This window comes from Salvelinus fontinalis, chromosome 14 (assembly GCF_029448725.1).
Source record: "Salvelinus fontinalis isolate EN_2023a chromosome 14, ASM2944872v1, whole genome shotgun sequence".
Lineage (NCBI taxonomy): Eukaryota > Metazoa > Chordata > Actinopteri > Salmoniformes > Salmonidae > Salvelinus > Salvelinus fontinalis.
In genome coordinates, this window is record NC_074678.1 from 12,505,457 (window position 1) to 12,518,353 (window position 12,897).

The 12,897-nt window shown below is 48.4% G+C and overlaps 1 protein-coding gene across 1 annotated transcript in view; it reads left to right on the plus strand.

Moving 5' to 3' along the window:
- Nucleotides 1–7,113, plus strand: part of herc2 (HECT and RLD domain containing E3 ubiquitin protein ligase 2) — a 341,136-nt gene extending 334,023 nt beyond the window's left edge. Inside the window, exon 90 of the mRNA XM_055943959.1 lies at nucleotides 3,401–7,113. Within this exon, the coding sequence (XP_055799934.1) occupies nucleotides 3,401–3,670 (270 nt within the window). The 3' untranslated portion in view covers nucleotides 3,671–7,113. The remainder of the gene's footprint in view (nucleotides 1–3,400) is intronic.
- Nucleotides 7,114–12,897: the final 5,784 nt, after the last annotated feature.

The following is a 12,897-nucleotide window of genomic DNA, read 5'->3' on the forward strand; positions in this document are numbered from 1 at the left end:
CACACTGACTAACGAGGTGGTATAACACACACTGACTAACGAGGTGGTATAACACACACTGACTAACGAGGTGGTATAACACACACTGACTAACGAGGTGGTATAACACACACTGACTAACGAGGTGGTATAACACACACTGACTAACGAGGTGGTATAACACACACTGACTAACGAGGTGGTATAACACACACTGACTAACGAGGTGGTATAACACACACTGACTAACGAGGTGGTATAACACACACTGACTAACGAGGTGGTATAACACACACGGACTAACGAGGTGGTATAACACACACGGACTAACGAGATGGTATAACACACACTGACTAACGAGGTGTTATAACACACACTGACTAACGAGATGGTATAACACACACTGACTAACGATGGTATAACACACACTGACTAACGAGATGGTATAACACACACTGACTAACGAGATGGTATAACACACACTGACTAACGAGATGGTATAACACACACTGACTAACGAGATGGTATAACACACACTGACTAACGAGATGGTATAACACACACTGACTAACGAGATGGTATAACACACACTGACTAACGAGATGGTATAAACACACACTGACTAACGAGATGGTATAACACACACTGACTAACGAGATGGTATAACACACACTGACTAACGAGATGGTATAACACACACTGACTAACGAGATGGTATAAACACACACTGACTAACGAGATGGTATAACACACACTGACTAACGAGGTGACAAACCAGCATAGGTATAACACACACTGACTAACGAGATGGTATAAACACACACTGACTAACGCGGTGGTATAACACACACTGACTAACGAGATGACAAACCAGCCTAGGTATAACACACACTGACTAACGAGGTGGTATAACACACACTGACTAACGAGGTGGTATAACACACACTGACTAACGAGGTGGTATAACACACACTGACTAACGAGGTGGTATAACACACACTGACTAACGAGATGGTACAACACACACTGACTAACGAGGTGGTATAACACACACTGACTAACGAGATGGTACAACACACACTGACTAACGAGGTGGTACAACACACACTGACTAACGAGGTGGTATAACACACACTGACTAACGAGGTGGTATAACACACACTGACTAACGAGATGGTATAACACACACTGACTAACGAGGTGGTATAACACACACTGACTAACGAGATGGTATAACACACACTGACTAACGAGATGGTATAACACACACTGACTAACGAGATGGTACAACACACACTGACTAACGAGGTGGTATAACACACACTGACTAACGAGGTGGTATAACACACACTGACTAACGAGGTGGTATAACACACACCGACTAACGAGATGGTATAACACACACTGACTAACGAGGTGGTACAACACACACCGACTAACGAGGTGGTATAACACACACCGACTAACGAGATGGTATAACACACACCGACTAACGAGGTGGTATAACACACACTGACTAACGAGGTGGTATAACACACACTGACTAACGATGTGGTATAACACACACTGACTAACGAGATGGTATAACACACACTGACTAACGAGGTGGTATAACACACACTGACTAACGAGGTGGTATAACACACACTGACTAACGAGATGGTATAACACACACTGACTAACGAGGTGGTATAACACACACTGACTAACGAGGTGGTATAACACACACTGACTAACGAGGTGGTATAACACACACTGACTAACGAGGTGGTATAACACACACTGACTAACGAGGTGGTATAACACACACTGACTAACGAGGTGGTATAACACACACTGACTAACGAGGTGGTATAACACACACTGACTAACGAGATGGTATAACACACACTGACTAACGAGGTGGTATAACACACACTGACTAACGAGGTGGTATAACACACACTGACTAACGAGGTGGTATAACACACACTGACTAACGAGATGGTATAACACACACTGACTAACGAGGTGGTATAACACACACTGACTAACGAGATGGTATAACACACACTGACTAACGAGATGGTATAACACACACTGACTAACGAGGTGGTATAACACACACTGACTAACGAGGTGGTATAACACACACTGACTAACGAGGTGGTATAACACACACTGACTAACGAGGTGGTATAACACACACTGACTAACGAGATGGTATAACACACACTGACTAACGAGGTGGTATAACACACACTGACTAACGAGGTGGTATAACACACACTGACTAACGAGGTGGTATAACACACACTGACTAACGAGGTGGTATAACACACACTGACTAACGAGGTGGTATAACACACACTGACTAACGAGGTGGTATAACACACACTGACTAACGAGATGGTATAACACACACTGACTAACGAGATGGTATAACACACACTGACTAACGAGGTGACACCATTCGGCCCCACTTGCTAATCTACTTTACGTGCTAATGTCCAAACTCAAAACAGAAATGGAAAAAACAAATCCTGTAACGGTAGTTATCATGTAAACCACAAATACAATGTTCTTAAATAATGTTCATTTAATATTTAGTTAAGAAATCATTATTTAGAGTATCTGTTTATCCTTTGGCGCATAAATTTGGTTCAAAAAAGGTATGTTTTTCATTCATTAAACATTTGATCCGGATCGATGATTATCTGTGAATCTTAAACATTTGAACTGGGACCGTTGCTCATCTGAATTACATTTTACATTTACATTTTAGTCATTTAGCAGACGCTCTTATCCAGAGCGACTTACAGTAGAGTGCATACATTTTTATTACATTTTACATACTGAGACAAGGATATCCCTACCGGCCAAACCCTCCCTAACCCGGACGACGCTATGCCAATTGTGCTCCGGCCCACGGACCTCCCGGTTGCGGCCGGCTGCGACAGAGCCTGGGCGCGAACCCAACCCAGCCTGGGCGCGAACCCAGAGACTCTGGTGGCGCAGCTAGCACTGCGATGCACTGCCCTAGACCACTGCGCCACCCGGGAGGTCTACATAATGAATCTTACATAATTTGTCTCTACCATGTAATACTAATTAGTCCTGTTGCCATACTGTTAGTTTTACATCTATTTCGACTGTTAGTGAAAACATTTCTATAGACTGTTAGTGTAATACCAGGTGTAGTACCACGGCAACCTGGGACACCCTGGTTAAAGAAATGTTAAATAAACGCTAAAAAAAAATTATCCTGTTTCATGTCGATCTTCCCTTGTGTTCTAGGTGCTGTACCATAATGATCACTGTTCTACTATTGTAATACTGATCAGTATTAACACGTCTTGTGTTCTAGGTGCTGTACCATAATGATCACTGTTCTACTATTGTAATACTGATCAGTATTAACACGTCTCTCCTTGTGTTCTAGGTACTGGATAAGTACAACCCTCCGGATCACTTCCTGCCAGAGTCCTACACGTGTTTCTTTCTCCTCAAGCTGCCCAGGTATTCCTGTAAGCAGGTGCTGGAGGAGAAGCTGAAATATGCCATCCACTTCTGTAAGAGTATCGATACAGACGACTACGCCAGAATCGCTCTGACCGGAGAACCCACCGCGGATAACAGCTCAGACTCAGACAACGAGGACGCAGACTCCTTCGCCTCCGACTCCACGCAGGACTACCTGACAGGACACTGACCCCTGACCTCTAACCCCTGACCCAGCTTCTCTGACTCCACGCAGGACTACCTGACAGGCCACTGACCCCTGACCTCTAACCCCTGACCCAGCTTCTCTGACTCCACGCAGGACTACCTGACTCCACGCAGGACTACCTGACAGGACACTGCCCCCTGACCCAGCTTCTCTGACTCCACGCAGGACTACCTGACAGGCCACTGACCCCTGACCTCTAACCCCTGACCCAGCTTCTCTGTCTCCACGCAGGACTACCTGACAGGCCACTGACCCCTGACCTCTAACCCCTGACCCAGCTTCTCTGTCTCCACGCAGGACTACCTGACAGGACACTGACCCCTGACCCAGCTTCTCTGACTCCACGCAGGACTACCTGACAGGCCACTGACCCCTGACCTCTAACCCCTGACCCAGCTTCTCTGACTCCACGCAGGACTACCTGACAGGCCACTGACCCCTGACCTCTAACCCCTGATCCAGCTTCTCTGACTCCACGCAGGACTACCTGACAGGCCACTGACCTCTAACCCCTGATCCAGCTTCTCTGTCTCCACGCAGGACTACCTGACAGGCCACTGACCCCTGACCCCTGATCCAGCTTCTCTGACTCCACGCAGGACTACCTGACAGGCCACTGATCCCTGACCCCTAACCCCTGATCCAGCTTCTCTGACTCCACGCAGGACTACCTGACAGGCCACTGACCCCTGACCCCTGACCTCTGACCCCTGATCCAGCTTCTCTGACTCCACGCAGGACTACCTGACAGGCCACTGACCCCTGACCCCTGATCCAGCTTCTCTGACTCCACGCAGGACTACCTGACAGGCCACTGACCCGTATAACCCCTTCCTACGACCCCTGACTCCAGGAGCCTAAGGGTGAGCAGGGAAGGGCCCGTATTAAAAGCTCAGCTGTAAAACCTGAATGAAAGATACGTCTGTGTTAGTTAATCACCTCTGAATACATCATTACATACCTGCATTCTACTAAGACTAAACCTGATGTGAAAAAACAATATATAATATTCAATGTGCTTTAAGAGAAGAAGAGACAGACAGTGGAATCCACAAATGGCACCCTATTTCTTATCTAGCAGCTCCCGGGGTCCGGTACACTACGTAGGGAATAGGATGTCATCTGGGAGAGACAGGAAGTGAGCGTTGAGATGCTACACACGTTGTTGTGTTGACGTTACAGCTGTAGGTGTTACAGAGAACAGGCTGTGGACCGCCATTCACATCAACGATGGCATAACCGTCTGGTAGTCCTGTCTATAGGTTCTATATCTGTGGCGCCCCTGTGCTCTGACTACTTACAGAACCTGTCTGTCTCTAGTTTGTTGTACAGTAAACCGATGTGACAAAATGAGTAGTATTATTTAGTTATTGTTTCGGGTAATAATAGTAGTTTCTTTTTATAGGAACATTTTTAACAAAACAATTGTCAGTGTTCTACAGTTGACTTTAGGTCAATCAGACGAGACGAGAGCCAAGTGGAGGGTGACTTTAAAGTGCGTTCCAAATGGCACACCATTCACTAAATTGTGCACTACTATACCATAGGGCACTGGTCAAATGTAGTGCACTACTATACCATAGGGCACTGGTCAAATGTAGTGCACTACTATACCATAGGGCACTGGTCAAATGTAGTGCACTACTATACCATAGGGCACTGGTCAAATGTAGTGCACTACTATACCATAGGGCACTGGTCAAATGTAGTGCACTACTATACCATAGGGCTGCCATTTTACGCATCTTTCAATGTGTGTCCTGTCTCTCTCTCTCTACCCCTCCTGACTGTGTCCTGTCTCTCTCTCTACCCCTCCTGACTGTGTCCTGTCTCTCTCTCTACCCCTCCTGACTGTGTCCTGTCTCTCTCTCTCTACCCCTCCTGACTGTCTCTCTCTCTCTACCCCTCCTGACTGTGTCCTGTCTCTCTCTCTACCCTTCCTGACTGTCCTGTCTCTCTCTCTACCCCTCCTGACTGTGTCCTGTCTCTCTCTCTACCCCTCCTGACTGTCCTGTCTCTCTCTCTACCCCTCCTGACTGTGTCCTGTCTCTCTCTCTACCCCTCCTGACTGTCCTGTCTCTCTCTCTACCCCTCCTGACTGTGTCCTGTCTCTCTCTCTACCCCTCCTGACTGTGTCCTGTCTCTCTCTACCCCTCCTGACTGTCCTGTCTCTCTACCCCTCCTGACTGTGTCCTGTCTCTCTCTCTACCCCTCCTGACTGTGTCCTGTCTCTCTCTACCCCTCCTGACGGTGTCCTGTCTTTCTCTCTACCCCTCCTGACTGTCTCTCTCTCTCTACCCCTCCTGACTGTGTCCTGTCTCTCTCTCTACCCCTCCTGACTGTGTCCTGTCTCTCTCTCTACCCCTCCTGACTGTGTCCTGTCTCTCTCTCTACCCCTCCTGACTGTGTCCTGTCTCTCTCTCTCTACCCCTCCTGATTGTCTCTCTCTCTCTACCCCTCCTGACTGTCTCTCTCTCTCTACCCCTCCTGACTGTGTCCTGTCTCTCTCTCTACCCCTCCTGACTGTGTCCTGTCTCTCTCTCTCTACCCCTCCTGACTGTGTCCTGTCTCTCTCTCTACCCCTCCTGACTGTGTCATGTCTCTCTCTCTACCCCTCCTGACTGTGTCCTGTCTCTCTCTCTACCCCTCCTGACTGTGTCCTGTCTCTCTCTCTACCCCTCCTGACTGTGTCATGTCTCTCTCTCTACCCCTCCTGACTGTGTCCTGTCTCTCTCTCTACCCCTCCTGACTGTCCCGTCTCTCTCTCTACCCCTCCTGACTGTGTCCTGTCTCTCTCTCTACCCCTCCTGACTGTCCCGTCTCTCTACCCCTCCTGACGGTGTCCTGTCTCTCTCTCTACCCCTCCTGACTGTGTCCTGTCTCTCTCTCTACCCCTCCTGACTGTGTCCTGTCTCTCTCTCTACCCCTCCTGACTGTGTCATGTCTCTCTCTCTACCCCTCCTGACTGTGTCCTGTCTCTCTCTCTACCCCTCCTGACTGTGTCCTGTCTCTCTCTCTACCCCTCCTGACTGTGTCCTGTCTCTCTCTCTACCCCTCCTGACTGTGTCCTGTCTCTCTCTCTACCCCTCCTGACTGTGTCCTGTCTCTCTCTCTACCCCTCCTGACTGTGTCCTGTCTCTCTCTCTACCCCTCCTGACTGTGTCATGTCTCTCTCTCTACCCCTCCTGACTGTGTCCTGTCTCTCTCTCTACCCCTCCTGACTGTCTCTCTCTCTCTACCCCTCCTGACTGTCCTGTCTCTCTCTCTACCCCTCCTGACTGTGTCCTGTCTCCCTACCCCTCCCCTGACACCATGTGTATACACTGTCCTTCCTCTGGAATGTATATAGTGCCATGTACTTATTAAAAAGGTCTCATTCCCACATAATAAATGTTAATAAATGATGTTAATACATTTAAATGAAAGCCTGGAGTTTGTGTTTTTTCAGTCACGGCAGGAATGGATCCAGGAGAAGTCCACTATGTGACACAATGGACAGGCAGTTGTGGAAACCCCAGGCTTCGTCCCAAATAGTACCTTATTCCCTATGTAGTGCACTACTCTTGGCCAGGGCCAGTAGGGTGCTGGTCAAAAGCAGTGCACTACATAGGGCATAGGGTGTCATTTGGTATGCAGACCCACTCTTCATCCTGTCAATGTCTGTAATGTTAGTTGCCAGCTGTGAAGTCTACTGTATGTATTGTCATTTGTGATGTCTTATGTTTGTGAGGTCTTCTTGGTTGTACCCAGGACAACTAGTAACCGCTAATGGGGGATCCATTGTCTGTTATGTTTGTGAGGTCTAAATGTACCCATTTAGAAGGGGTTTTGGAGGACTGACTGTACCTTCAGTTCCTCTGGTTAAAAAAAAAAAAGTTGTGTTTCCTAAATCAAATCAAATTTCATTAGTCACATGCACCGAATACAACAACTGTAGACCTTACAGTGAAATGCTTACTTATGAGCCCCTAACCAACAGTGTAGTGTCAAAAAATACGGATAAGGGATAAAAGTAACAAGCGATTAAAGAGCAGCAGTAAAAAATAACAATATATACAGCAGGGTACCGGTACAGAGTCAATGTGGAGGCTATATACAGGGGGGTACCGGTACAGAGTCAATGTGGAGGCTATATACAGGGGGTTCTGGTACAGAGTCAATGTGGAGGCTATATACAGGGGGTACCGGTACAGAGTCAATGTGGAGGCTATATACAGGGTGTTACGGTACAGAGTCAATGTGGAGGCTATATACAGGGGGTACCGGTACAGAGTCAATGTGGAGGCTATATACAGGGGGTACCGGTACAGAGTCAATGTGGAGGCTATATACAGGGGGTACTGGTACAGAGTCAATGTGGAGGCTATATACAGGGGGTACCGGTACAGAGTCAATGTGGAGGCTATATACAGGGGGTACCGGTACAGAGTCAATGTGGAGGCTATATACAGGGGGTACCGGTACAGAGTCAATGTGGAGGCTATATACAGGGGGTACCGGTACAGAGTCAATGTGGAGGCTATATACAGGGTGTTACGGTACAGAGTCAATGTGGAGGCTATATACAGGGGGTACTGGTACAGAGTCAATGTGGAGGCCATATACAGGGGGTACCGGTACAAAGTCAATGTGGAGGCTATATACAGGGTGTTACGGTACAGAGTCAATGTGGATGCTATATACAGGGTGTTACGGTACAGAGTCAATGTGGAGGCTATATACAGGGGGTACCGGTACAGAGTCAATGTGGAGGCTATATACAGGGGGTACCGGTACAGAGTCAATGTGGAGGCTATATACAGGGGGTACCGGTACAGAGTCAATGTGGAGGCTATATACAGGGGGTACCGGTACAGAGTCAATGTGGAGGCTATATACAGGGGGTACCGGTACAGAGTCAATGTGGAGGCTATATACAGGGGGTACCGGTACAGAGTCAATGTGGAGGCTATATACAGGGGGTACCGGTACAGAGTCAATGTGGAGGCTATATACAGGGGGTACCGGTACAGAGTCAATGTGGAGGCTATATACAGGGGGTACCGGTACAGAGTCAATGTGGAGGCTATATACAGGGGGTACCGGTACAGAGTCAATGTGGAGGCTATATACAGGGTGTTACGGTACAGAGTCAATGTGGAGGCTATATACAGGGGGTACTGGTACAGAGTCAATGTGGAGGCCATATACAGGGGGTACCGGTACAAAGTCAATGTGGAGGCTATATACAGGGTGTTACGGTACAGAGTCAATGTGGATGCTATATTCAGGGTGTTACGGTACAGAGTCAATGTGGAGGCTATATACAGGGGGTACCGGTACAGAGTCAATGTGGAGGCTATATACAGGGTGTTACGGTACAGAGTCAATGTGGAGGCTATATACAGGGTGTACCGGTACAGAGTCAATGTGGAGGCTATATACAGGGTGTACCGGTACAGAGTCAATGTGGAGGCTATATACAGGGTGTTACGGTACAGAGTCAATGTGGAGGCTATATACAGGGTGTTATGGTACAGAGTCAATGTGGAGGCTATATACAGGGTGTTACGGTACAGAGTCAATGTGGAGGCTATATACAGGGTGTTACGGTACAGAGTCAATATACAGGGTGTTACGGTACAGAGTCAATGTGGAGGCTATATACAGGGGGTACCGGTACCGAGTCAATGTGGAGGCTATATACAGGGTGTACCGGTACAGAGTCAATGTGGAGGCTATATACAGGGTGTACCGGTACAGAGTCAATGTCCCTGGGCACCGGTTAGTTGAGGTAGTATGTACATGTAGGTAGAGTTTAAAAAAAAAAGTATATATATATTATTTTAATTATTTATTACAAAAACCACAAGGAAGGGGTAACATTAAAGTATTAGAACATGAAAGACAAACAATACAGCATCAAGACATTATCACTGTCTACTACTACTACTAACCCTAACAATACAGCATCAAGACATTATCACTGTCTACTACTACTACTAACCCTAACAATACAGCATCAAGACATTATCACTGTCTACTACTACTACTAACCCTAACAATACAGCATCAAGACATTATCACTGTCTACTACTACTACTAACCCTAACAATACAGCATCAAGACATTATCACTGTCTACTACTACTACTAACCCTAACAATACAGCATCAAGACATTATCACTGTCTACTACTACTACTAACCCTAACAATACAGCATCAAGACATTATCACTGTCTACTACTACTACTAACCCTAACAAGACATTATCAAACATGTATCAGTCTTTCCGCAACAGAGCCATCCTTGTGTGAGGGTGATATAAAATATATGTCATCGTTTCCTTTTTCATGATCACAATCTTGTGAAACCCGAACCCTCCAAGATCCCCCCACAGTTCCCCAATAGCTGTCCCTCCGCCATTCGAGACCCCTCCCACAGCCCCCCCCAAGAAGAACAATAAAAAATACAATTCAGTCCATTCCCCCAAGAACCCCCCAATGCACCAACAACCAAGAGAATGAACCCCCACCACCAAGAACCCCCCAATGCACCAACAACCAAGAGAATGAACCCCCACCCCCAAGAACCCCCCCCCAATGCACCAACAACCAAGAGAATGAACCCCACCCCCAAGAACCCCCCAATGCACCAACAACCAAGAGAATGAACCCCCCAATGCACCAACAACCAAGAGAATGAACCCCCACCCCCAAGAACCCTCCCAATGCACCAACAACCAAGAGAATGAACCCCCACCCCCAAGAACCCTCCCGATACACCAACAACCAAGAGAATGAACCCACACCCCCAAGAATCCCCCAATGCACCAACAACCAAGAGAATGAACCCCCACCCCCAAGAACCCCCCCCAATGCACCAACAACCAAGAGAATGAACCCCACCCCCAAGAACCCCCCAATGCACCAACAACCAAGAGAATGAACCCCCACCCCCAAGAACCCCCCAATGCACCAACAACCAAGAGAATGAACCCCCACCCCCAAGAACCCCCCAATGCACCAACAACCAAGATAATTAACCCCCACCCCCAAGAACCCCACAATGCACCAACAACCAAGAGAATAAACCCCCACCCCCAAGAACCCCCCAATGCACCAACAACCAAGAGAATGAACCCACACCCCCAAGAACCCCCCAATGCACCAACAACTAAGAGAATGAACCCACACCCCAAGAACCTCCCAATGCACCAACAACTAAGAGAATGAACCCACACCCCCAAGAACCCCCCAATGCACCAACAACCAAGAGAATGAACCCCCCAATGCACCAACAACCAAGAGAATAAACCCCCACCCCCATGAACCCCCCAATGCACCAACAACCAAGAGAATGAACCCCCCAATGCACCAACAACCAAGAGAATAAACCCCCACCCCCATGAACCCCCCAATGCACCAACAACCAAGAGAATGAACCCCCACCACCAAGAACCCCCCGATGCACCAACAACCAAGAGAATGAACCCCCACCACCAAGAACCTCCCAATGCACCAACAACCAAGAGAATGAACCCCCACCACCAAGAACCCCCCGATGCACCAACAACCAAGAGATTGAACCCCCCAATGCACCAATAACCAAGAGAATGAACCCCCACCCCCAAGAACCCCCCAATGCACCAACAACCAAGAGAATGAACCCCCCAATGCACCAATAACCAAGAGAATGAACCCCCACCCCCATGAACCCCCCAATGCACCAACAACCAAGAGAATTAACCCCCCCACCAAGAACCCCCCAATGCACCAACAACCAAGAGAATGAACCCCCACCCCCAAGAACCCCCCAATGCACCAACAACCAAGAGAATGAACCCCCCAATGCACCAACAACCAAGAGAATGAACCCCCACCCCCAAGAACCCCCCAATGCACCAACAACCAAGAGAATGAACCCCCCAATGCACCAATAACCAAGAGAATGAACCAACAACCAAGAGAATGAACCCCCCAATGCACCAACAACCAAGAGAATGAACCCCCACCCCCATGAACCCCCCAATGCACCAACAACCAAGAGAATGAACCCCCCAATGCACCAACAACCAAGAGAATGAACCCCCCAATGCACCAACAACCAAGAGAATGAACCCACACCCCCACGAACCCCCCAATGCACCAACAACCAAGAGAATGAACCCCCACCCCCAAGAACCCCCCAATGCACCAACAACCAAGAGAATGAACCCCCACCCCCAAGAACCCCCCAATGCACCAACAACCAAGAGAATGAACCACCACCCCCATGATCCCCCCAATGCACCAACAACCAAGAGAATGAACCCCCCAATGCACCAACAACCAAGAGAATGAACCCCCCAATGCACCAACAACCAAGAGAATGAACCCCCACCCCCAAGAACCCCCCAATGCACCAACAACCAAGAGAATGAACCCCCCAATGCACCAACAACCAAGAGAATGAACCCCCACCCCCAAGAACCCCCCAATGCACCAACAACCAAGAGAATGAACCCACACCCCCACGAACCCCCCAATGCACCAACAACCAAGAGAATGAACCCCCACCCCAAAGAACCCCCCAATGCACCAACAACCAAGAGAATGAACCCCCACCCCCAAGAACCCCCCAATGCACCAACAACCAAGAGAATGAACCCCCACCCCCAAGAACCCCCCAATGCACCAACAACCAAGAGAATGAACCCCCACCCCCATGATCCCCCCAATGCACCAACAACCAAGAGAATGAACCCCCCAATGCACCAACAACCAAGAGAAAGACCCCCCCAATGCACCAACAACCAAGAGAATGAACCCTCCGATGCACCAACAACCAAGAGAATGAACCCCCCAATGCACCAACAACCAAGAGAATGAACCCCCCAATGCACCAACAACCAAGAGAATGAACCCCCCAATGCACCAACAACCAACAGAATGAACCCCCCAATGCACCAACAACCAAGAGAATGAACCCCCCAATGCACCAACAACCAAGAGAATGAACCCCCCAATGCACCAACAACCAAGAGAATGAACCCCCCAATGCACCAACAACCAAGAGAATGAACCCCCCAATGCACCAACAACCAAGAGAATGAACCCCCCAATGCACCAACAACCAAGAGAATGAACCCCCCAATGCACCAACAACCAAGAGAATGAACCCCCCAATGCACCAACAACCAAGAGAATGAACCCCCCAATGCACCAACAACCAAGAGAATGAACCCCCCA